The 27,487-nt window shown below is 47.9% G+C and overlaps 1 protein-coding gene across 3 annotated transcripts in view; it reads right to left on the reverse strand.

Moving 5' to 3' along the window:
* Positions 1–27,487, reverse strand: part of PARVB (parvin beta) — a 276,144-nt gene that overhangs the window by 91,519 nt on the left and 157,138 nt on the right. For all 3 annotated transcript variants that reach the window (XM_033952575.1, XM_033952576.1, XM_033952578.1), the window contains exon 8: positions 7,045–7,064. In XM_033952575.1, the coding sequence (XP_033808466.1) occupies positions 7,045–7,064 (20 nt within the window). The remainder of the gene's footprint in view (positions 1–7,044; positions 7,065–27,487) is intronic.

Below are 27,487 nucleotides of genomic sequence, written 5' to 3' on the forward strand. Positions count from 1 at the left end.
GGGCAGGAGGGATCCCAGGCCCTCCTGCCCTCGACGCAAACCCCCCTCCCTCCAACGACTGCCCCCCCCCAAGAACCTCCGACCGCCCCCCCCAGCCGACCCGCGACCCCCCCTGGCGACCCCCACGACCCCCCACCCCCCTTCCCCGTACCTTTGGTAGTTGGGCCAGAAGGGAGCCCAAACCCTCCTGGCCACGGCGACCCCCTAACCCCACCCCGCACTACATTACGGGCAGGAGGGATCCCAGGCCCTCCTGCCCTCGACGCAAACCCCCCTCCCCCCCAACGACCGCCCCCCCAAGAACCTCCGACCGCTCCCCCAGCCGACCCGCGACCCCCCTGGCGACCCCCCCTTCCCCGTACCTTTGGTAGTTGGCCGGACAGACGGGAGCCAAACCCGCCTGTCCGGCAGGCAGCCAACGAAGGAATGAGGCCGGATTGGCCCATCCATCCTAAAGCTCCGCCTACTGGTGGGGCCTAAGGCGCGTGGGCCAATCAGAATAGGCCCTGGAGCCTTAGGTCCCACCTGGGGGCGCGGCCTGAGGCACATGGTCGGGTTGGGCCCATGTGCCTCAGGCCGCGCCCTCAGGTGGGACCTAAGGCTCCAGGGCCTATTCTGATTGGCCCACGCGCCTTAGGCCCCACCAGTAGGCGGAGCTTTAGGATGGATGGGCCAATCCGGCCTCATTCCTTCGTTGGCTGCCTGCCGGACAGGCGGGTTTGGCTCCCGTCTGTCCGGCCAACTACCAAAGGTACGGGGAAGGGGGGTGGGGGGGGTCGTGGGGGTCGCCAGGGGGATCGCGGGTCGGCTGGGGGGCGGTCGGAGGTTCCTGGGGGGGGGCGGGCGGTGGGGGGGGGGGGGGTTTGCGTCGAGGGCAGGAGGGCCTGGGATCCCTCCTGCCCGTAATGTAGTGCGGGGTGGGGTTAGGGGGTCGCCGTGGCCAGGAGGGTTTGGGCTCCCTTCTGGCCCGATATTGTCGGGAAGTCGGCGGTCCTTCGGGGTGGGGGTGCGAGTGGTCCTGCCGGGGGGGGGGGGAATGTATCGGACGTCGGGGAGTCGGCCGGGCAAGAGGGCTTGGGCTCCCTCTTGCTCCGATCGTGGATGCGGGTGGGAGCGCGTGCGAGCGGTCGTTCGGGGTGGGGGTGCGAGTGGTCCTGCCGGGGGGGGGGATGTATCGGACGTCGGGGAGTCGGCCGGGCAAGAGGGCTTGGGCTCCCTCTTGCTCCGATCGTGGATGCGGGTGCGGGTGGGAGCGCGTGCGAGCGGTCGTTCGGAGTGCGAGTGGTCCTGCCGGGGGGGGGATGTATCGGACGTCGGGGAGTCGGCCGGGCAAGAGGGCTTGGGCTCCCTCTTGCTCCGATCGTGGGTGCGGGTGGGAGCGCGTGCGAGCGGTCGTTCGGGGTGGGGGTGCGAGCGGTCCTGCTGGGGGGGGTGAATCGGGCGTCGGGCGGGGTGGGAACTATGTTTTAAAACTTTTGTATACCGCGCTCACGCATATAACGCGCGAGGGGTATGCGCGGTAGGTAAAAACGCGTATAACGCGCGCGTTATATGCGTGAAAATATGGTACTCTCCCTGCTTGCTGGTTCAGACAGGGGGAGTAGGAGCTGCTTTTTATTTGACAGGCAGGAGGAGGAGCTGTGCTACTGATTTTTCTTTTGAGCAAGCTCCTCCCCTCCCTTTACTGGCAATTTCCTCACACATTGCATGCATATAATTTGCATGTTATTGTGCTGAGAATTGCCAGTAAAACAAAAATCACTCCCACCCTGGCCCTGAGTTTATTTGATACCAAGAGAAAATGATGTTCCCTGTCCTGAAGAGGGACATTTCACACTTTAACAGAAGCAGGATGAAAACTGCTACTTCCTGGTGCTTTTGTTCTCCTTCCATTCACAGAGAAGCCAAGATTATTTGTCTTCCATCACAACAACAGGATTTGTTAAAAAAATAAATGGAAACTATTTTTAGCAGCCTCAGGATTATTTCATTAAAATGGCAGCCATCTGTCAACAGTTTGCAGGTTTATGGGGATTCAGGAGGAGGTAGAGAACTGACAAAAGGGCAATCACAAAACAAAGAAAACAAATCTTCCTTGTTATCAGGCTGCAGGCAAACACCTGAGGTAACAAGCTTTTTCTAGGAAGATAGCAACAGAATGTGGAAAGATCTGGCACTGGCTAACAAATTACCCTATTTAGAAAGTAAAGAGGTTTTTCTGATTGAAACAAAGAACACTGAACTCAAGCCTATTTTTAAAAAGCCACTTGAACTTGGAGCCCCTGGGCCTGGAGTAGGTGAATGGACACTGACACCCCCAACCTCACAATGGGGGCTGAAATTGCTCTTGCTGCACAGAAACTGAAACGGGACCTAAAATGACTGCTCTTCCCACCAATGACTCTTCCCACCATATTTTGAGCAGTAAAACCCCAGACACATGGCCCTGCTCTATTCTGACTCCAGCCCCTCCCCACAAAGCCTCCTCTCATCTTCTGCGTCTGGAGGGCCTGGAGCACGCGTGGATGAGTGTGATGTCATAGAGAGTGTGTGATACAGTGATTAAAGCTACAGCCTCAACACTCTGAGGTTGTGGGTTCAAACCTATGCTGCTCCTTGTGACCCTGGGCAAGTCACTTAATCCCCCATTGCCCCAGGTACATTAGATAGTTTGTGAACCTGCAGGGACAGACAGGGAAAAATGCTTCAGTACCTGAATAAATTCATGTAAACCATTCTGAGCTCCCCTGGGAGAACGGTATAGAAAATTGAATAAATAAAATCCATGCATGCTCAGTGGCCCTACAGAAGCAGCCAGAGTTTGTTGGGGCTTTCCAAGACCCAGACAAACTGCCAGGTTTTAGGCAGATATTCTATATATTTCATTGTGCCCAAGAAAGACAGATAACTGGAGGCCAATCCTGGATCTGAAGTCAGTCAATGCAGCACTGAAAGTGCCCTGATTCCAGAGAGTGACCCTTACATTACATTGATGTCTTCTACCCCGCCAATACCTTTCAGTTCTAGGCAGCTTACAACAAGAAATTAGCCTGGGCATTCCCAGGGAGATTACAATGTGTCAGGATCTGGGAATGGTCGATACGGTTTGGTTAGAACATTTGACAAATTTCTTGAATAGTATGGTTTTCAGTTCTTTCCTGAATGTTTTTGTGTTCAGTTATAGCTTCGGTAGCGCCGGAGGAATTTCTAACCTCACCGGATTTGACAAAGGCTTACTGAGATTCCATGTGCTAGAGAGACATTTCCAATTCTCGGTGCCTCCATTCCATCTGGCAATGGCACCTTGCGCCTTTACCAAGGTGATGATAGTTACACCTGTGCAACGCAAGGCAGGTGTGCGCATACTTGGACAACTGGCTGATCAGAGCATTGTCCAAGATCGATGGTGAAAAAAAAGCAGTGGCACAAGTTGTCCAATTGCTACAGGACCTAGAACTGATACAATCCCTAGAGTATTTGGGGATCCATTTCAGCACAGGAGAAAGCTAGATTTTTTTCCCCAGATCCTTGAAAACTGAAGCTAAGACATCAGATTTTGGAGATCCTGGCAATGCTAGTGCCAACGGTTTGGCAATATCTACAAGTGTTGGGATAGTAGCGACCATAGAGGTTGTTCCTTGGGCAAAAGCAGAGTTATTCCTTGGGTTAAAGCTATTGTCCTGCTGGTCTCCACAGACAGATTCTCTGCACGGGCCTGGATGGTGGAGGCCTGTCAAAGTTTTCATTGGTGGCTCCAGCTGAAGTCGTTGTCCAAAAGCTTGCTTCTTCGCCTTTCCTCTTGGGTGATCCTGACAACAGATGCCAGTCTTTATGGCTGAGGGAGTTATTACGAGGGTCATCCAACCGGTGGTTGCCCTCTCAGAGGAAATGATCCATCAATGGAATTACGAACCATTCGTCTAGTATTGCAGTCATTGAAGCATTTCCTGGAAGGCAAAGCAGGCAGGGTTTTCTCAGACAATGCCACGGTAGTGGCATATGTCAACAGGCAGAGAGGCACCAAGCATGCCCCATTGAGTCTAGAGGTCCAGTTCTTGTTTCGCTGGGCAAAAGTCCACCTACAAGTTCTATCAGCAGCACATGTAGCATGAGTGGACAATATGCCGGCTAACTATCTTAGCTGACAGTCCTTGTCCCAGAAGACTTTCGACCGTATTTTGAGATACTGGTGGTGTCCAAAGTTTGATCTGATGGTGTAAGCAACCAACAAATAAGTCTCTCGGTTCTTCAGCTAAAGATTTGAACCCAGAAGTGCTGGCATGGACACTCTACTACAACCCTGGCCAGAGATAGGGCTGTAGTACGTGTTTCTCCCTAGGCCCATGATAAGCCAGGTCATTCAAAAATAGTGGATCATTTGGCCCATAGTAATCCTGGTTGCTCCAGATTGGCCACGTTGACCATGGTATGCGAATTTTGTTCGGCTACAGAGTGTCTCAAACCGCCACTTCATCAAACCCTGATTTCTCACGCTCCAATTGCCCTGGAGCATCTAACGCTTTAGGCTTATGGCATGGCTCTTGAGCACACAGCCTTAGTGCAGAAAGGCTACTTGGATGTGGTCATAGTTATCCTCTTCAGATCTAAAAAAATTGGTGACTGTCGCAGCCTATACTAAGGCTTGGAAAATGTTTCAGCACAGGTGTGCTAAGCAGAATGTGAGCCTTTTAAGGCTCCAATAACAGTGGTTCGAGCGTTCCTTCAGGACGGGCTCATGAAGAGCCTGGCAGTTGTGTCCTTCAAAGTGCAGGTAACAGGCCTCTCATGCTTTAAGGCTTGAGTGAAGAAAGTTTCTTTGGTTTCCCATCTTGATGTAGCCAGATTTTTGAAGGGAGCATTGCAGCTGCATTCTCCTGTGCAACAGATGTTCCCAGCGTGAAATCTTGCAGGCTCTCAGTAAGGCTCCCTACGGGCCCTTACAAGAGGCATTAATGATGAATCTTACCGTAAAGACTTTTTTTCTGGTAGCTATCGCTTTAGCAAGACGGGTTTTGGAGCAACAGGCTCTGTCATGCAGAGAGCCTTCTCTCAAGATTTACGGAGGCTGGAGTCTCACTGCGCACAGTACTTTTTTTTTTCTGCGAAAGGTGGTCTCAACCTTGCACGTAAATCAGGAAGTCCGACTGCCCGCAATCCATGTCACAAGTTTGAAGAAAGACAGACATCAACTGATGTCATTCCTACCTGGCATCGGGGGAAGATTTGGGAGAACCTCTTCCCCTAATGGGACTTGAAACATCTCTATCCCCTCCGGCTCCATCCAATCCTTCCGTGTCCAGCCTCTGCCGGGGTTCAGTTGCAGGAGGCCTATGATCCCAGAAGGGATTCTACGGGGCTTCCTGGTGAGGGCGCTGAGCCAGTATGGCAGGGCAGCTGAAGATTTTGACAACTACAGAGAGAAAGGAAATCCATCCCTCTCCCACGGAGGCGTCCTTGGGAGATATTTGGTCACTCCTTGGGAGATATTTGGAGACCTCGCTGGGTAAAACAACTGAGGAGGTAATAAATATTAATACCAAGTTGGATAATCTCACTAAAACTGTTGACTCAGTGAAATTGGATTTCTCAACCCAAACTAAACAAATACAGGATGATATAAAGCAGTTGCAAACATTTAAAAATGCAACTATTAAAGACAATTCCTTTATACACAGAAAATTAGAACAAATTGAAAATTAAAATCGGAGATTGAATCTTTGCATCCTGAATTTTCCATTTTCCCCTGGAATTCCACCTATAGATTTTCTGAAAAGATATTTAATTGAAAATTTGAATATTTCCTCTGACAATATTCCTCCAGTAAACAAGATCTATTATCTTCCGAATAAAAAGATGCCTCAAAAAGAGATGGTCAAGCAAATTGAAGGAGAGAATTAGATTGATTTTGGGAATGTGACTGCTCTTTTGAAACAAACTTTGAATGTAAATACTGAAAGAGCTACTCTTCTAATATCTTTTGTTTTTGAGCAAAACTTAAATATGGTTTTAAGACTATACTTTAAGAATTCTCAAAAATTATTTGGATAACAACGGATTTGGATGTACCCAGATGTCTCCAAAGTCACTCAAGAGCGAAGAAAATATTTCCTTTCTATGCGTAAAGAGACTCTTAAATTGGGGACTACGTTTCTTTTAGCTTATCCCTGCAAATGTCTGGTGAGTTATTTGGGAATTAAGTATACTTTTTTTTCGCCAGACCACTTGAGGGAGTTTCTGAAAGTCAAGAAGATCATCAAGGACTGATTAAGGAATGGATCATTAGCTAGATAGTAACCAGTTTCACATTAAGCCTTTTCCTTTGAACTTATTATTACTTTAAATATCTCTATTATAAAGGATTCCCCCCCCCCCCCATAATTGTGGTCTAAGAAAGGGATAAATATGTTTCTGTATTTGATTTTTGGTTAATTGGTAAAAAGTTGTTTCTTTCCCTGTGTTGCATGGAACAAGATTATTCTTGTGAATTGATGTGAAAATTCAAATAAATATAAATATTTAAAAAACCTGATGTCATTCCTCAGCACGGCTCATAGGGGCTTTTATGAAATTAATTGTTCTTTTTACATCTTCCCCTTACAACTGGCACAGCGCCTCACTGAACATTTTCTACTTTTGGTGTCTAAACACTGTTTCACTTATTTGAAAACAATGGGCTCTATTTTCACAGGCATTTTGTCACAAACAGAATAGGAACAGCATGTTTATTCACGACATTAATCAACCGGCTCTACAAATAACTTGGCCTGAACATAAAAGAAAATCCTCTCCTCTTTCTGTGCTTAAACAACAAATTGTTCCTGGAATACAGAGGTGAAGAGTCACTGAATCTACAAACCACACAATCTAAAGCCGTAAACAACCAAGTCTGTTGGCCATACACTAGGATACTGATTATAATCCCAGTCATTTCCATACAAATTGCTGCTGTATTCATTATGGATAGCTATTTAAACTACAAAATCATTTGCATGATTCATTCAAAACTTTAAACTTAAATATATTCACAAACTTATCTTTACTCACCAAACCTGCCCATCATCATCCTATTTAAAAAACAAAACAAAAACACAGATAAAGTTTATTAACATCCACTCAATAAGGTTAAATTAACACAAGATCAACATGACAGGTATGAAAATGCAGAATGGTGAGAAAATGTAATGTTCTCATATGATATAGTGGACATTAAAGCAGAGTATAAAAGGGATGGCTAGAAAAGACATCAAGAGAGCAATTTTATAACAGCACCTCTACTGAGCCACCAAAGGCTGTAGGGTAGAAGCCTATTTGCGAATGAAACCTATGCACCTAGGTTGTGTAGTGCTGCCTGATTCGAACTGACTCACCGATTCACTTTGGTGAATTGATTCAAATCAATTCATTGTCCGAGAAAATCGGACTCACCAATTCTGCGACCAACAACCCTCATTCCTCGGTGAGACCTGACTTACCTCCAAGACCTCCTAAAGCAGCAGCAGCATTGTTCTGAATGGGCGGCTCGCAACCTACCCCACCAGGGCCTTACCTCTGCCATGTCACTGATGATGCAGCAGAGGGAAGCCCTAGCGGGGCAGGCCACGAGTAACCTGTTTAGAACGATGCCTTTGCTGACCGCCCACTGCCACTGCAGCTTTAGGAGGCCTCGGAGGTATGTCAGGTCGCACAGTGGAATAGTTGGTGGGGTGCTGCTGCATAGGGGGATGGGAGGGAGGGATGGAAAACTACTGTACAGGAGGATGGGAGAGATGGAAAGCTGCTACAGGGGAATGGGTGGTAGGGGAGGAAAGATGTTGCACATGGGGGAGAGAGAGGAAGAATTGTTTGGGTGGAGAAGAGGAAGGCAGAGAAGAGGTAGAAAGGGGTAAGAGGGATAAATCCTGCATATGATGGAGAGGAGGGAAACATGCATGGAGAAGAGAGAGGGAGAAATGTTGGACATAGGGTGGAGGGCAGGGAGAAAGAAATGTTGCACATCATAAGAGAGGGGAAGGGAAAGATGCGGCATGGAAGGGAATAGAGAGGTTTGACCAAGGACGCAAGGGAAGGAGAAGGCGAGAGAGAAACAGTAGACAGTGGGAAAGAAACAAATGTTGGATATGGCAGTGGAAGGTAGGAAAAATTTTTTTAATATATTTTGTGATTGCAGAATGACTCGGGGACAAATTTTTCCCCGTCCCTGCAGCGACTCAATTTCCCCGTCCCCACGAGTTTTGTCGCTGTCCTTGACCCTGCCCCATTCTTGTAAGCTCTGCTTTAACTGCACAAGCCTAGAAGCCTGTGATTTTGAAGTGTTTGAGACTTGTACAGATGAGGACAGAGCTTGCAGGAATGGAGCAGGGACAGTTAAAGAACTCATCATCGAAAATTATATAGAATGCAGAGAGATCAATCTAAATTCTCATAAAAATACCTCTCTGTTACACTCTTAACTTTAAAAGATGGAAACAGTGAAAAGTACTCTTCCGTTAGACTTATCTCAGACAGTCTTAATTCCTTGAAGAATACTTTATAAGGGGAGGGCCTCAGATCCCCGTGCGTTGTAAGTTAACTCAGCAACTGCACTGGACAGGGAAATAACCTCATTGGCCCTTATCCCCTTCCTGCCTAGCAATTCACCAATGCTGTTATGACTGGATAATCAAAAAAGCACAGTTACTTACTGTAACAGGTGTTATCCAGGGACAGCAGGCAGATATTCTCTACATGTTTCTATGTTTCTATGTGGGTGACGTCACCGACGGAGCCCCCTAGCGGACGTTTTCGCAAGCAGACTTGTTCGAAGACCTTCAGGCTTGCGATTGGCCCGCGCAAGCACGCAGGACCCTCCCGCCCTGCCTACGGCATGCGTGTCCTCAGTTCAGATAGCAAGCAAAGAAGCCAACCACGGGGAGGTGGGTGGGTTGTGAGAATATCTGCCTGGTGTCCCTGGATAACACCTGTTAGGTAAGTAACTGTGCTTTATCCCAGGACAAGCAGGCAGCATATTCTCTACATGTGGGAGACCTCCAAGCTAACTATAAAGGGAATGGAGGGAGAGTTGGCAAGTTCAGGAGAAAAGATTTCGCAAAACAGATTGGCCGAAATGGCCATCACGTCTGGAGAAAGCATCCAGACAGTAATGTGAGGTGAACGTATGAACCGAGGACCAAGTGGCAGCCTTACAGATTTCCTCGATGAGAGTCGAGCGGAGGAAAGCAACAGACGCCCCCATCGCTTGGACCTTGTGGCCTGTGACTCGACCCGGCAGGGAGAGACCAGCCTGAGCGTAACAAAAAGAAATACAAGCGGCCAACCAGTTAGAAATGGTCCGCTTAGAAACAGAGCGACCCAAGCGATTAGGATCGAAAGAGAGGAACAGCTGGGGAGCAGAACGATAGGACCGGTGCGCTTCAGGTAGAAAGCCAGCGCACGCTTACAATCAAGGGAATGCAGAGCCACTTCTCCAGGGTGAGAATGGGGCTTCGTAAAAAACACAGGAAGAACAATGGATTGGTTGATGTGAAAATTAGAAACAATCTTGGGCAAGAACTTAGGATGGGTACGGAGAACCACCTTATCATGATGGAAGACAGTGAAAGGCAGGTCCGCCATCAAGGCTTGAAGCTCACTGACCCAACGGGAAGAAGTGAGAGCAATAAGAAACACAACTTTCCAAGTAAGTTATTTCAAGTGAGCTCACGCAAGCGGCTCGAACGGAGGTTTCATCAATTGAGCAAGACCACGTTAAGTTCCCAAACCACCGGAGGAGGTTTAAGGGGCGGATAACATGGAAAAGTCCTTTCATGAAGCGGGAAACCACAGGATGAACAGAGATAGGCTTCCTGTCAATCGGCTGGTGAAAAGCCGCAATGGCACTAAGGTGGACTCGAACCGAAGAGGACTTGAGCCCAACGCCAGACAAGTGCAACAGATAATCCAGGACACCAGACAAGGAGGCAGAGAGAGGCTCCAGCTATCGAGAAGCACACCAAGAAGAAAAACGGGTCCACTTCTGATGGTAACAGTGGCGAGTGGACTCCTTCCGAGACGCCTCCAGGACATCCAGCACAGGCTGGGAGAACCAAGCTGTTAAGTGCAGAGACTGGAGGTTCGGATGAAGCAGAGAACCCCACCTCTGAGTAAGGAGAGAAGGAAAAATAGGTAGAGGAAGAGGCTCCCTGGTACTGAGTTGCAACAGAAGGGAGAACCACGGCTGTCGGGGCCACCGAGGAGCTATTATAATCATGGTGGCACTCGTGGACTTGAGAATGACGAGAGTCTTGAGAATCAGAGGGAATGGAGGGAACGCATACAGGAACTCGTTTGCCCAATCCAGAAGGAAGGCATCCACCTTGAGCCTGAGAGGGGTGTAAACCCTGGAGCAGAAGCGAGGTAACTTGTGATTGAGGGGGGGATGTGAACAGATCGACGTCCGAAGTCCCCCAATGAGCAAACACTTGACGCAGGGTCCCGGAGTGGAGCGACCACTCGTGAGGCTGCAGCAGACGACTCAATTTGTCGGCCAGACAGTTCATCTGGCCCTGAATGTAGACAGCTCGAAGGAATATGTTGTGGCGAATGGCCCAATCCCAGAGCCGCACCGCCTCCAGGCACAGGGACCTGGACCCCATGCCCCCCTGTTTATTGATATAATGCATGGCGATCTGGTTGTCCGTGCGAACCAGGACCACCCGGTCGTGAAGCAGGTGACAAAAGGCTTTCAGAGCAAGGAAAATCGCTCGAAGCTCCAGAAGATTGATGCGACAAAAGCGGTCGGTACGGGACCAAAGACCCTGGGTGCCTAAACTGTCCAGATGAGCCCCCCAAGCATATGTCGACGAGTCTGATGTGAGGATCTTCTGCGGAGGAGGAGCATGAAACAGAAAACCTCTGGAAAGATTGGAAGAGAGCATCCACCAACGGAGAGACCTCTGCAACAAAGGAGTCACAACAATGCATCGAGAGAGAGGATCTCGAGCCTGGTTCCATTGGGACACCAGAGTCCATTGAGGAATACGTAGGTGAAGTCTGGCAAAAGGAGTCACGTGAACCATGGTGGCCATGTGACCTAGGAGGCCAATCATGAGTTGGGCTGGCGCCGAGGGCAGATGGGTCACCATTCGACACAAATGGTTAAGGGCCTCCTGACGAGGCCGAGGCAGGAAGGAGCAGAGACGAACTGTGTCCAGGACCGCTCCAATGAACTCGAGAGACTGAGATGGGCATAGGTGAGACTTGGGAAAGTTTACCTCGAAGCCGAGACTCTGAAGGAGCACGATGGTTTGATTCGTCACTCGCAGGACTTCGTCGCAAGAGGACGCTTTGATTAACCAGTCGTCGAGGTAGGGAAACACCTGCAGGCTGTGGAGACGCAGGGCCGCAGCTACCACAACTAGACATTTCGTGAAAACCCTCAGAGAGGCCACCAGGCTGAAGAGAAGAACACGATACTGGAAATGGAGATCCCCCACCCGGAATCTCAAATACCGGCGAGAGGCCGGGTGTATTGGAATGGGCGTATATGCCTCCTTAAGGTCCAGTGAGCACAGCCAGTCCCCCTCGTCCAAGAGGGGATACAACGTGGGAAGGGTGAGCATTATGAATTGTTCCCGGACCAGAAACTTGTTCAGAGCACGGAGGTCCAGGATCGGACGTAGATTCCCCGTCTTTTTGGGTACCAGAAAATACCGGGAATAAAATCCGGAGTTCCACTATTCTGGGGGACACTCCTCGACCTCCCGAAGGCGAAGCAGGGCCTGAGCTTCCTGCAAAAAGAGAAGGAGCTGAGACTGAGCAGAAGGAAACTCTCTTGGAAGCATGTCCTGGGGTATGCGACTGAAGTGGAGGGAGTAACCCTCCCGGATGATAGATAGCACCCAACTGTCGGTAGTAAGACTCTCCCACTGGGCATAGAAATGACGGAGATGACCCCAATGGGGAAGGGGGAAGACTCCAGAAAGGGAGCCCGCAGGCTCGGACTGAATTGTCAAAAGGACGGCCCGGCCTTTGCCGGGGCCGGTGGCTGAGTCTTGGGTTGACGTGGCTGCTGCTGCAGGGGCCATTTTGCAGGGGGCCTCGAGTCAGCAGGACTGGACTTTTGCGGGTACCTCCGGAGAGGAATTTTATATTGGCGAGCCGGAGGAGCCTTTGGCTTAAGTTTCACCAGAGACGCAAAGGACCGCTCGCAGTCTGAGAGGCGCTTAGTGGCAGCTTCGATGGAATCATCGAAGAGCTCATGACCCACACACGGGAGATTGGCAAGGCGATCCTGAAGATTCGGATCTATGTCCACAATCCGGAGCCAAGCGAGGTGACGCATGGCGATGGCAAAGGCTGTAACTCTCAAGGACAATTCAAAGGCTTCGTAAGAGGCCTGGAACATATACAGGCAGAGTTGGGAGAGGGTCTCCTCGAGGAGACGAAACTCCCGACACTGAGGTTCTGGAACGACCTCCCAGAACGAGCGGAGGACACTGATACAGAACCAGAGGTAGGAAGTGAAGAATTGTAATTAAGGACACGGTTCGCCATCATCGAATTCTGATAAAGATGGCGACCAAATTTGTCCATCGTGCCGCCCTCCCTGCCCGGAGGGACCGCAGCGTAAACCCTCAAGGGGTTTGATTTCTTCAAGGAAGACTCAACCACCAAGGACTGGTGGGAAAGCTGAATATCCTCAAACCCTTTCACCGGGACAGTCCGGTAACGGGACTCCAACTTAGAGGGAATAGCCGTAACAGCATAAGGTGTTTCCTGGTTCCAGAGAAACGTCTGCCGGAGAACCTCACGAGGCTTATTGTCAACTTCCAATTCCGCCAGGTATTCCTGAGTAAAGCAAGAGTTGGACTGAAGATCTAGGTTCAGAGCTCTGCTCATGTCAGAGATGAAACGAGAAAAAGAGGAGATCCGAGACGAAGACATCCTCCGGGGGAGACGCCGACCGAGATCGGGGTGCAGCCGAGAACGAGGGACAAACCTCCCTGGAATAGTAAGCCGGGGCCTCAGGGTCCCGTGAACGGGAGACCGAAGAGGTTCGACTAAGGTGTGTAGGGGGAGTCGAGGAACGGCCCCACGCCAGATGCATCGGGGAAGACCCCGGAGTCCGAGGAAACCATTGGGGAAGCCTCGGAGAAGACGGGGTATAGGAAAATTCCCCAACCGGCTTCGAAGGAAGCCCTTGAGAAGCCGGTAAGCGCCTCGAAGGGGAACATACACTAGAGTCCAATTCGAGGACAAGCGTGTGTCTAGAGGGTCTCGAGGTTGGAGACCTGCCCAGACAGGGCGGAGACGATCGGGGCTTTTTAGAAGAGGCGAGCCGGGGACTCAGGGGAGGAAGACTCGCTCGAGGGAACCCGACAGGTCTTACAAGGAAGGACTTGAGAGACGAGAGGAAGCTCAAGCTGGTCAGACCGAGACTGGGTCGAGACCGAGGTTAAAGCCGTCGAGGTTGGGACAAGTTGGCTGACCACTGAGGAAAACTGCGTGGTTATAATAGCCTTAAGCATGTCCTCAAACATAGGCACCGAGACCAAAGGTAGGTGGGTCGGAGGTGCAGCAGTGCGCTCCTTCGGGGGCGACCTCGAAGAAGAGTATTCCCTACATGAGGAGGCACGCTTAGAGTGATGTCTCAAAGACACCGACGAGGCGGCGCTGACATGAGACTCCGAAGAAGGCTTCTTTGCCGGCACACCTGAGGAGGAAAGTGGAGACTTACCCAAGGCTGGAGCAGCAGGAGGAACTGAGGCCGGAGCCTTCGAGGCTGATGGGGACTTCGAGGCCAAGGCACACACCGAGGGTGCCAAGGCTGAGCTCGAGGCCTGTCCCGCAGGATCCATAGGGCCAAATAGCTGGAGAATCTTGGCCACCCTCCGACGAAGAGCCTGCGGTTGCAAGGTCGCACAACGGGGACACGACTCAGCGCGGTGCTCTGCACCCAGGCACTCCACACACCAACGATGAGGATCGGTGATGGAGATAACCCGGTTGCACTTAGTTCAGTTTTTAAAACCGGAATGAGGCCGGGACATAAGAAAAAGAAAGCCGTGGCCCCGCGAGGCCAGGTTGCCAGAGGAAGACCGGAAACCCGGTCAAAAATACACGAACGGAAAAAAATGAAAATACACAAATTAAAAGACGCGAGCACAGTGACTCAAAGGAAACAAACCAAATAAGCCGCGGTGCAAGAGATCGTGCGAAGTAAGGGAACAGTGCTTCTGGCTCCGCGGAAAACATTGAACTGAGGAGACGCATGCCCTAGGCAGGGCGGGAGGGGCACGCGCGGGCCACTCGCAAGCCTGTAGGTCTTCGAGCAAGTCTGCTTGCGAAAATGTCCGCTAGGGGGCTCCGTCGGTGACGTCACCCACATGTAGAGAATATGCTGCCTGCTTGTCCTGGGATAAAGTGAAGTACAGTGGTACCTCGGTTTACGAGTGCACCGGTTTGCGAGTGTTTTGCAAGACGAGCAAAACATTCGCAAAATTGGTGCCTCGCAAACCGAGCTTGCCTCGATGTACAAGCGCCTCCCCCATCACAATCCGACATCCTCCCCCTACCCATCACCCACCCGAACGCATCACTTACCCCCCATCTGGCACCCGGCACCAACGCACAGGACATGCCGGTGCCCGAAGATCTCTCGTCCTTTTTTCTGGGCCTTGAGCATCTGCGCATGTAGTCTTCTCGTCAATCCTACCAGTTAGAGGCAAGGGAAGAGCCAGAGATGAATGCATCCTGAGAACGAACGAATGGCTACGAGGATGGTGTCGAGATATGAACTTCGGATTCCTGGATCATAGAGAGGCGCTGCAAGGACTACAGGGACCAGACGGACTCCATTTGACCAGCAGAGGGAAGAACATCTTCGGACACCGACTAGCCCGCCTACTTCGCAGGGCTTTAAACTAGGTAAGTTGGGGGAGGGGACCTACTCATATACTGGGGTGGAAAGGAACTATCCTGATGGGACGAGTCGACACTCAGATTCCGAGGTAAGGACCCAATATGCAAACAGTTCTCTTGGAGCCACACAGACTCGGTCAGGAATAGCCTTACAGGGACTCAGCAAACACAAAGTGTGGAGGGCCATGTATGTTAATGCACACAGTTTAGGCAATAAAATTCTAGAACTAGAAACTGAAATAAGGGATGCCAACCTGGACGTGGTGGCAATATCCGAGACTTGGTTCACTGACGCACATGGGTGGGATATGGCTATACCGGGGTACAGTCTACTTCGTCAGGACAGAGAGGGCAGGTTAGGTGGAGGGGTAGCACTATACATTAAGGAAGACATCAAAACTACCAGGATCACTGATGTCAAGTATACCGGGGAGTCCCTCTGGGTTAACCTGGCACGAGGTAGTAAAAAATGCCTGTATCTTGGTGTGGTATACAGACCTCCAAGACAACCGGAAAACATGGACGCAGAATTAATTGAAGACATAGAGAATATAACTCTACGGGGTGACACTGTGCTGCTAGGGGACTTCAACATGCCTGACGCAGACTGGAACACATTTTCAGCAGCAACCAGCAGCAGCAGGAGGCTTCTGAACTCCATAAAAGGAGTACATCTCAGACAGATGGTAACGGAGCCCACTAGGGCCCAGACGATCCTAGACCTGGTACTTACAAACGGGGAAAGCATCTCAGAGGTCTCGGTAGGAGATACGCTAGCCTCCAGCGACCATAACATGGTATGGTTCAACATTGGGAAAGGATCCCCTAAATCAATCACAAAAACAAAGGTGCTCAACTTTCGGGGAGCCGACTTCGCACGTATGGGAGATCACGTTCATCAGACGCTACAGGACCAAGCAGAGACCGGCAATGTGGAAACTATGTGGTCGTACCTGAAATCATCCATACACGAAGCAACTAATCGCTACATAAAATCAGTAGATAAACGGCAAAGAAACAACAAACCCCAATGGTTCACTGAAGAGATCTCACTCCTCATCAAGGAGAAGAAAAAAGCATTTCTTTCCTACAAACGCACCCAGAGAAGAGAAACTAAAGTAGAATATAAGACCAGATCGGCAGCGGTCAAAACAGCAGTTAGGGAGGCCAAACGTCGAGTGGAAGAAACTCTGGCAAAAAACATTAAAAAAGGGGACAAATCCTTCTTTAGGTATATCAGCGATAGGAAAAGGAACACAGACGGTATAGTACGCCTTAGACAACCGGACGGAAACTACGCAGTGGCGGATTCAGAAAAAGCAGAACTACTAAATGAATATTTCTGCTCAGTCTTCACCTGCGAAGCACCGGGACACGGACCACAGTTGATGATAAAACAAGACGTGGATGACCCGTTTCAGAACTTTGAGTTCACTCCTGGGGACGTCTACAACGAACTGGCAAGGCTAAAGGTAAACAAGGCCATGGGACCGGACAATTTACACCCAAGAGTGCTCAGAGAATTGAGAGATGTCCTGGCAGAACCGTTGGCGGTGCTCTTCAATCTCTCACTAAGTACGGGGATAGTTCCGTTGGACTGGAAAACAGCCAACGTCGTTCCTCTACATAAAAAGGGTTGCAAGGCTGAGGCTGCGAACTATAGACCGGTAAGCCTCACCTCAATAGTGTGCAAACTCATGGAAACACTAATTAAGTATAAATTAGATACGATCCTGAACGAGGGAAATCTCCGGGATCCCAGCCAACATGGATTCACCAAGGGTAGGTCATGCCAGTCCAATCTAATAAGCTTCTTTGACTGGGTAACAAGAAGACTAGACTCAGGAGAGTCCTTGGACGTCGTGTACCTGGACTTCAGCAAAGCGTTTGACAGCGTCCCACACCGCAGGCTGCTGAACAAGATGAATTCTATGGGATTAGGAGAGACTCTAACTGCATGGGTTAAAGATTGGCTTAGTGGCAGACTTCAGAGGGTGGTGGTCAACGGTACCCTTTCTAAAATGTCAGAGGTGACCAGCGGAGTGCCACAGGGTTCGGTCCTGGGCCCACTCCTCTTCAACATATTCATTAGGGATCTGACTCAAGGGCTCCAAGGCAAGGTAACCTTATTCGCTGATGACGCCAAACTATGCAATGTAGTAAACGGCTATAATCTTCAGGATGCTATGGAGCAAGACCTGCGTACTTTAGAAAGTTGGTCCTTGATCTGGCAGCTGGGCTTCAACGCCAAGAAATGTAAGGTCATGCATCTCGGCAACGGAAATCCTTGCAGAACTTACACCCTGAATGGAGAAACTTTAGCCAGGACTACGGCAGAATGAGACTTAGGAGTAATCATCAGTGCTGACATGAAAGCAGCCACTCAAGTGGAGAAGGCTTCATCTAAAGCACGGCAAATGATAGGCTGTATCAAGAGAAGCTTCGTCAACAGGAAACCTGAAGTCATGATGCCACTGTACAGAGCCATGGTGAGACCGCATCTGGAATACTGTGTTCAATTCTGGAGGCCACATTACCGCAAGGATGTGCTCAGAGTTGAATCGGTTCAGCGGATGGCCACCAGGATGGTCTCGGGGCTAAAGGATCTCCCGTACGAAGAAAGACTGAGCAAATTGCAGCTCTACACTCTCGAGGAGCGTAGGGAGAGGGGAGACATGATTGAGACATTTAAGTACATCACGGGACGGGTAGAGGTGGAAGATGATATCTTTCTTCTCAGGGGACCCTCGACCACAAGAGGACATCCGCTCAAGCTCAGGGGAGGGAAGTTTCGTGGAGACACCAGGAAATACTTCTTCACGGAGAGAGTGATTGAGCATTGGAACGAGCTTCCAGTGCAGGTGGTCGAGGCGCGCAGCATCTCAGACTTCAAGAACAAATGGGATACCTATGTGGGATCCCTACGAGGTCATGCCAAGGGATAGGGTCACTAGGACTGAATGAGCGGGTCAGTAGATTTAAGAGGGTGGGTAAATAGTGTGGGCAGACTTGATGGGCTATGGCCCTTATCTGCCGTCATCTTTCTATGTTTCTATGTTTCTATGCTCAAGGCCTTAGTTCCTGAGAATCTCGGGGAGAGCAGGAACTAAGGCCTTGAGCATGCGCAGATGCTCAAGGCCCAGAAAAAAGGACGAGAGATCTTCGGGCACCGGCATGTCCTGTGCGTTGGTGCCGGGTGCCAGATGGGGGGTAAGTGATGCGTTCGGGTGGTTGATGGGTACGGGGAGGATGTTGGATTGCGGCGGGGGGGGGGGCAATGCGAGCGGGGGGATTCCGGATCATGGTGGATGGCGGATCATGCGGGGGGGGGGAGCAATGCCGGTTCTCCGGGGGAGGGGGGGATTAGAGCAGTGCCACTAGCCTCGGGGGGGGGGAACGAATCAAGCGAGTTTCCCTTACTTTCTATGGGGAAACTCGCTTTGATATACGAGTAATTTGGTTTATGAGCATGCTTCTGGAACGAATTATGCTCGTAAACCAAGGTACCACTGTATTAAACTTAGCTTAGGCAGGGAAAATTGTTTAATGAAACTCCTGCTGTCTTTGCTGGTCTGCTCCACACAGACAGAAGAGATGGATCATTAGCGAAGACATGAAGACTGCCAATCAAGTGGAGAAAGCTTCATCCAGGGCTAGACATATCATGGGCTGTATCCGTAGAAGTTTCATCAGCTGTAAGCCCGAGGTCATAATGCCGTTGTACAGATCCATGGTGAGACCCCATCTGGAATACTGTGTACAATTCTGGAGGCCGCATTATCAAAAAGATGTGTGGAGAGTTGAGTCGGTTCAGCGAATGGCCACCAGGATGGTCTCAGGTCTCAAGGATCTCCCGTAAGAGGAACGACTGTGTAAGTTGCAGCTGTACTCACTCGAGTAACGCAGAGAGAGGGGAGATATGATCGAGACGTTCAAATATATCACAGGCCGTATCGAGGTGGAAGAGGATCTCTTTTTCCTTAAAGGACCCACGGCAACAAGAGGGCATCCGTTGAAAATCAGGGCTGGGAAATTTCATGGCGACACCAGAAAATATTTCTTCACAGTAAGGGTGGTTGATTGCTGGAATAATCTTCCACAACAGGTAATTGAGGCCAGCAGCATGCCAGATTTTAAGAAAAGATGGGATTGGCAAGTGGGATCTCTTCATGGAGGTAGTTAGGGGGTGGGCCATTAGTGTGGGCAGACTAGATGGGCCGTGGCCCTTTTCTGCCGTCATGTTCTATGTTTCTATGAGTGAAGCTAGCTGACGTTTCGCTATGTGGTTGCATCAGGGCGGTGGACTCTTGGCGATTCTATTCACGATCTTTGTGATTTGAGCGTGAATAGAATCGCTGAGAGTCCACCACCAAGACAGTGTACTTTTCACTGTTTCCATCTTTACAGATAAAGAACTCCCTAGGATGGAACAGGAAAATGAGATCCTGCGGGGACGGGGAAAAATTTGCTCCTGTGTCATTCTCTATGTCAGATTTGAAATGTACGTCCTGCCAGAGCTGGTGTTAGATAGAGAGCTTGAACTAGGACCTAAAAGAGAGAGGAAGAGTCTTTTTTGTTTATTTTGTTTACACCACATCGCTGGTGTGAGGTCGGAGGTAGGGCTGGTCTCAGGGCGCTGGTCTTTGACCGGAAGGCCACTGCGTGAGCGGACTGCTGGACATGATGGAACACTGGTCTGACCCAGCAACAGCAATACTTATGTTTTTATGTTCTAAAAGGGGGAGGAGTGGGTGGAAAGGCTACAAAATATGCTATAGTGAAACTACTCCGGCTGTATCTAAGTTAAGCTAAAGCTTTGCACACATTGGAATTGAAAGCACATTTATATCTTTAATAATTGAATATTTGAAATGTTTTTGATACTAACACACTTTCTCCTGACAACAAGAATTGGTACAATGATAGACACTGGAAAGCGCATTTAGGGGCTTGTCCCCGTTTGTGATTTTTCTTACCACCTTTATTGGTTCTGAGCACCTATGTCAGTTTAAGGTTTTTAAAACACTTTATGGTGTCCTGTTTTTTGTTGTGTTTGGCATACAAAATAATCCCACCGGGATATTTGAAAAAAAAAAGCCAAAATGCCTTATTGGGCAGGAATCGAAAATTTTTTCCCTGAATCGGACAGCATTAGCTAGCATTATTGGTATCAATACACCTAACGTTTAGGTACATGCACTTACATCCGTCATACAGTTAGCATAAGTATGAGCACCAAAACACAAGTACCCAAATGGGGACTCAGGGCTTGGGCGGGAGTGTGAATGGAAATGTAGCGTTTGGGAAATAGGAAGCCAGGAAAGAAATGAGAGAATAGGAGCACTTGAGAGGTGAGAAGAGGAAATGAAAAACTGCTAAATAGATGAAAGGTGAAAAGGAGGAGACTGAGGAATAAAATCTAGCTATGGGCAGATAAAAATGCAAATAGAAGATGGGAAAACAGAAGGAAGTGAAAGATCAATGTCAGAGACAGATAAATAGCAGAAATGGAAGACCAGCAGAAAGAAAAATAAAACAAAAAATGGACATCAGAATTAGAAGATCCATAAAAGGAAGCAGTATACCTGTAGAGGCAAGGGACCAAGCAAATTAGAAAGAAAGAAAGAAAATGAGTAAACAACAAAGGCATAAGAAATTTCTTTCAGTTTTTGGAGAATGGAATGCCAGCTTTTAGTGTCTTTGTATTTTACTGGAAATACATTTCTATTTTTCCTTTCATCAGGTTTATACTTTCATGATTTGTCTGCACTTTTGTTTCCAATTTGTAGACTCTTATTCTTTTTTTTTTGTCTTGGTTTATTTAAGATTATCATAAAATACAACAAAGGTAAACATTAAATAGACCATAGGTATTGGAACGGGGGAGGGAAGGCCACAGAGGCCATGGTCTCCACCAAAACTGGCACTGGCTCTGCTCCCTACCCTACCATGTCCTCTCCTGCCCTGTTGTACCTCCTCTGCTGATCCCTGGTGGTCCAGAGGTGCAGCGGGTAGGAGTCAGCTTTCCGTGCTCCTGCCCTGCTGCTAACCCGGTTGTCGGTGGCTGCCGCGAGTCCTGCTTTCTTCAGCCGCTGAGCGACACTGAGCAGGAATTCACAGGAGCCAGTAAGCCAGCCACTCAGTGAGCAGGGAGCAGCAGCCAGGAGGGAGTCAGGGAGCAGCAGCCAGGAAGGCTATACACCAATTGTATTGAGTAGCAAATTTAAAGAACTCTCAATGTCTACCAAGAAGGTGCAACTCAACATGGGGCTATGTTTCACCACTTTAATGCCTACATCAGGAGTTGTAAATCTTGGGCCTAGATTCACTAACCTTACCAATTGTGTCCCGACCAGTTTGCGACCCCGACCCGATTCACTAACCTTCCTCCTGATTTGATCCGTGCATGCAAATGAGGGGAATGGCATGCAAAGGTAGGAAGGCTCTCTGCTGATCCGACTCTCCTGCTCTCTGCTGATCCGATTCTCCTGCTCTCTGCTGATCCGATTCTCCTGCTCTCTACCACCCTTCCCTGCAGTACGAGCCTATGGTTTTAGCCCACAGGTTTAAAGCGGGGCTGCACTACGGCGTGTTCTGGTCCAGACTGGACCAGAACAGAACACGCTGTAGTGCAACCCCGCTTTAAAATCGTGGGTTAAAACCACAGGCTCACGATAATAAAACTTTTTTTTTTTTTTAAACCAACGAAAACAGACTCCCACCATTCCACGGGCTCGCGATAATAAAGCTTTTTTAAAAAAATAACAAATGACGAAAACTGAAACTCCCACCATAATCTCCCTCCAGCTCCTCCGTCTTCTGGGTTTGTCATTGGTCAAGAGCGAGGGAAGTCAGGTAAATGTCAAACTCTGATTGGAGGAGTGTGCTGTCAGTCCTTTTATGGCCACACTTCCAATTTCTCCTAATCCACAGATAGAGAGTGAGAGGGAAGTCAGGAGAGCAAGTTCATGTGTAGATCTTCTACAGGCAAAGAAGATGGTCTGCGCATGCGTCTGGATTGCTCTGCAGCGATCCGTGCAGTCGCTGTGGAGCGTGCTTCTGATCGAGTCAATTTGCATGCAGACACATTGTGAATCAATCGCCTAGCTACGGATCGGATCACCCACGGATAGGTAAGTAGAACTGTACAGAAGACTTTTCATAATTCCACTCTGTTACCCACTCTGTTACCCACTCTGTTATGTCTGGTTTCAGGATCCACTTCATATGCAAGTTAGCTTGGTTCTGAAACCAAATATCATCTCAAATACATATTATGGAAATCTTAGTGGCTTGGTAGAAACCTGAATTTTGGAAACACTTTTAATGAAAGCTACGTCCAGGATCTCTATTGTATGAGACATAGTGAGATTAACCCTCTATAGACTGAAATGTCACTTGAAGAAAATTCTTACAAAACCCTAGCTTTTAAAACTAATAGGAGGAAATTGTTTTTCACTCAGAGAATAGTTAAGCTCTGGAACGCGTTGCCAGAGGATATGGGAAGAGCAGCTAGCATAGATGGTTTTAAGAAAGGTTTGGACAAGTTCCTGGAGGAAAAGTCCATAGTCTGTTATTGAGAAAGACATGGGGGAAGCCTCTGCTTGCCCTGTATCAGTAGCATGGAATATTGCTACACTTTGGGTTTTGGCCAGGTACTAGTGACCTGGATTGGCTACCGTGAGAGCGGGTTACTGGGCTTGATGGACCACTGGTCTGACCCAGCTGCCCCAGAAGCTTTCCCTCTGACATCAGAGGAAAGGCCTCCGGGTCAGCCATGAGCCACATGGAGCAGCAGCTTCTCGCGGCTTTACGAAGAGAATTGCGGCTGGGAGGAGGCAGCTGGCCAGCAGAGGTAAACACCCGCAGGAGGGAGGGAGGGAGGGAGGCATGAATTTTGGATACAGAATGGAGGGAAGGATGACAAGAGGCGCTTTGGGACACAGAAGGGAGGAGGAGGGTCATGTTTGGACAGGAAAGGAAGAAGAGGGGGGGTGTTGGAACAGGAAGGGAGAGGCAGGATCCCGATTTGTATGTATATCTGGCGTTCTTAAACCGGGAACTGCCGGTATTTATATTCCTGCACCTTATCTTGCCATTGTTTTTTAGCCTTATCTCCCTTTATTCTTATGCCATGTGTGTTCCAAGCACTTATCAGATTTACACATGCATTTATCTCTTAATCGTTTTAGGGCAATTTCATCTAAAAGTTTTAAACTAAATAAATCCCAAGAGGAATAAAAATCAACCTCTGGTATCAAAGCAAAAGCAGAATCATATTGAGTCCAAAAAACAGCTGTCAATTGGCCCTGTAGCAAAAACATGGCACTTTAATGGGAAATCATATTTTATCACTCGCTGCCAATTCAAAGTAAATTTATACAATTAATGGTCAGACTGTAGTGTAGAAGTCCAATTCCCATTAGAAAAACAATATATTTTGATGAAAGAAAGATACTAAATCCAAATGGTGGCCCTTTATATGCGTTGAAGAAAAAGGAAGACATATACAATTGTTGAAGAAAGAGTAGCACATGATAGGCACAAAAATCCCAGACACAAAAAAACTATTCAATCTAGTAAAGAACCTCACTGACACCAAACCTTACCTGGCCACTCAAGGTATCCACCCACCGACAGCCATCCAACTAGCAGATCACTTCAAAAATAAGATCACAAATATCAGAGCTGCATTCATAAACACACCCACCCATCTCGAAAAAATAATAACAAACCCAACAACTGATGAAGCCATCGTAGCAGACAGATGCTGGTCCAACTTCCCAATCCTACTTTGGTCGGATATGAACAGACTCTACAATAAATACAGCCATGCATCCAGCGAACTCAATAATTGCCCCACCTACCTGTTATCAAACGCCTCCACCACATTCAAAACCAACTTGATGCTATGGATTCAAACCACACTAACAGAAGGCCAATTCCCACAGGATTTAGGAGAGATTATAATCACTCCTATCATAAAAGATCACAAGGGCCCAATAGATAACCCCTCCAACTACAGGCCTATCGCTTCAATACCAATGTATGTCAAAATAATAGAAGGCCTTGTTACACAACACCTCACAAACTACCTGGAAAAACATAACCTACTTCACCACTCACAATCAGGTTTTCGAACCAACCATAGCACAGAAACACTTCTAATCTCACTCCTAGATATAGCCCGGCAACATATCAGTAAAGGAAAAAAGATGATACTAATACAACTTGACCTCTCTGCAGCATTTGACCTAGTTGACCACACCTTATTACTACAGATACTCGACGCCATAGGGATCTCAGGCAAGGTCTACAATTGGTTACAAGGGTTCCTCAAATCAAGAACCTACAGGGTAAAATACAACGATACCAAATCAGAGCCATGGGCAAACCCCTGCGGAGTACCACAAGGATCACCTCTCTCACCTACACTCTTCAACCTCTTTATCTCCTCCTTAGGAGCCACCTTAGATAAACTAAACGTCACATCCTTCAGCTACGCAGACGACATCACTATACTCCTCCCCTTCGACCCTTTAGAACCCACCACCACAGAAAAGCTGGATACAACCTTAGAAACAGTAGAAAAATGGATGATGGATCACAAACTAAAACTAAACCCAGAAAAAACAAAATTCCTCCTGCTTGAAAAGGCTAAAACCCCTACCATCACAGAACTGATAATCAAAAACACCAAATACCCAATACAACTTGAACTAAAACTACTAGGAGTTACCATAGACAGATGTTGCACAATGCACTCCCAAATCAACAAGACGACACAGAAAGCCTTCCTAACCATGAGAAACCTACGCAAAATCAGAAAATTCTTCAACCAAACACAATTCAGACTAATAGTACAATCCTTAGTACTAGGTCTACTGGACTATTGCAACTCCCTATATCTCCCTTGTCCAGCCTTTATGATAAAGCAACTCCAGACCATACAAAACACCGCCCTCAGACTAATCTACTCACTTAGAAAATATGATCACATAACAGCTGCCTTCTTAGACTCCCACTGGCTACCCATACAAGCACGAATTCAATTCAAATTCTACTGCCTATTATTTAAAGCATTACACGGCTCTTCCCCATCCTACCTAACCAACCGCTTAAACCAGATCTCCTCAAAAAGACACAGAAGAACCCCTAACCCTTTCACCTTCCCCCCTTTCAAGGGCACACATCGCAAGAAAATGTTCGATAATCTTCTGGCAACTCAAGCAGCAAAACTCAACCAATCCGTCTCCAACCTGCTGACAACATCGGACGACTTCAAGACGTTCCGCAAAGAAATCAAAACCCTGCTCTTCAAAAAATTCATCCAAAAATCCTAACCCCCTTACCTACCACCAGCTCACTTCTCCAACCTCTCACCTTCACCCAGAAAATTCCAGTTACCCAAAAAAAAAAAAAAAAATTGCATCCTCACTGGAAAATGTCCAGTAATCTCATCTGAAATGTTTACATCTCTGGAAATGTCCAGTCAATTCTTTTGTAATCCGCCTTGAACTGCAAGGTATAGGCGGAATAGAAATCCGTAATGTAATGTAATGTAATCCTTAATCATATTATCTTTCCTATTTTCTAGATGCAAATTGATATCGCCTATTAAACAATTATCAGCTGAAAGTGAATTCCTAAAAACAGAAACATAAAAAGCATCTCTTGTGCTAGACCAATTCCCTGGAGGTACATAAAAAAGAGTCTTTCAATGCTGAATCAGATAACTGACATGATAAAATTTCCAAATCTCCCACTTGTTCTAACTCCAATACAGAAAATTCAATAAATTCTTTAAGAAGAATAGCAATTCCTCCCCCACATTTGCTTTATCTACATAAGGGGATAATTTTGTAACCAGGGGGGACAAAGCTCAGTAGTGATTGGCTTCTCTGCTGAGGCAACCAGGTCTCTGCTGAGAACAAACATCTTAACTGCTCCACTATGAGACAATCTTTAATTAAAATAGCTTTATTCCTTACCAATCAGATATTAAGATAAGCACAGGGAATTGGAACAAAATCTATTTCTGAATGAACATTGAAGCAAGTTCTTCTTCACCCAGAGAGTGGTAGAAATCTGGAATTCTCTTCCAGAGGCTGTTATAGGGGAAAGCACCCTTTAGGGATTCAAGAAAAGGCTGGATAAGTTCCTGCCGGAACAGAACATTCGCAGGTAATGCTAGACTCAAATAGGGCACTGGTCTTTGACCTAAGGACCGCCGCGTGAGCAGATTGCTGGGCACAATGGACCACTGGTCTGACCCAGCAGCAGCAAATCTTATGTTCATACTAAAGAACTTGAAGTTCTTTCCCTTTCTTCATGAAACTAATTCACTGGCCAAATACACCCCCTCTTTTACTAAGAAGCACTAGCCGATTTAGCGCGCGCTGAACGCTAATGCGTCCATAGAATATAATGGATGCATTAGCGTTTAAATAGTGCTAAATCGGCTAGCGCACCTTAGTAAAAGGACCCCATAGTCAGGATGGGTCTAGGGGCCACCCCAGCACAATCCACCAAAGTTCTAAACTGAGGAGGGGATCTATATCTCATATTAGCTCTTCTAATAAAAAATAAAAAAAAAGTGCACTGGGATAATCCCCAGGTCCATCGTAGTACTCCCCCAACAACCAATCAGTAGGAAGAACTCTGAGCACACCTTCCTGCCTACTGTTTTCCCTTGTCCTGTCCCTTTCCCCTTCACTGCAAGTACATGTGCTCTGAAACCAATGTACATGCTTTTAACTTCTGGGTGTAAGACAAATTGCAGCTCAAAATATTTACCCAAATTACTCCCCATTTTGTCTGCTTTCTTTCAGAGGCTCCAAAGAAAAGCCAATGCCTTGATTCATTTGTAAAGCAATATTATACTGAAATCATTCTAGATTTATTCCCTGGATGTATGGTCTGAAAATTTTCAGTCTTTGGCCTTCGACCTTACTCCCTAGTGAGGTAAATCTCACTCTTTGAGATGGTTCACTCTTGGCATCTCTGGCTATTTCTACTGTCTCATGATCCCAGGACTCATTTTGTAATCATTAAGAAAAACCTTGAGATCAAGTTAAATAAGGCTCTCCAGACAATTTCCAATCTTTTGAAACCCCCTTTTCCTTCTGTCTCAAGAGCAAGACTCTGCCATTCTGAAGAGACACCCTGGTTAAGGGGAGGATCCAGGCAGTAATGTTAATATGATGGGAGGAGTTTATTTATTACAAACATGTAATGGGGCAATCCAAATAGCAAATGTCACGCCCATCTTCAAGAAGGGCGCAAGGGGAGACCCGGGAAACTACAGGCCGGTGAGCCTGACCTCAGTCCCGGGAAAGATGATGGAGGCACTGATTAAAGACAGCATCTGTGAACACATCGAAAAAAATGGGCAGCTAAAACCGAGTCAACATGGCTTCTGTAAGGGTAGGTCATGCCTCACAAACTTACTGTACTTCTTTGAGGGAGTGAACAGCCAGGTGGATAAAGGGGAATCTATAGACATCATTTACCTTGACTTCCAAAAAGCCTTCGACAAGGTGCCACACGAGAGACTGCTTAAAAAGATATGGAACCACGGGGTACAAGG

This window comes from Geotrypetes seraphini, chromosome 7, assembly GCF_902459505.1.
Source record: "Geotrypetes seraphini chromosome 7, aGeoSer1.1, whole genome shotgun sequence".
NCBI classification, from domain to species: Eukaryota; Metazoa; Chordata; class Amphibia; order Gymnophiona; family Dermophiidae; genus Geotrypetes; species Geotrypetes seraphini.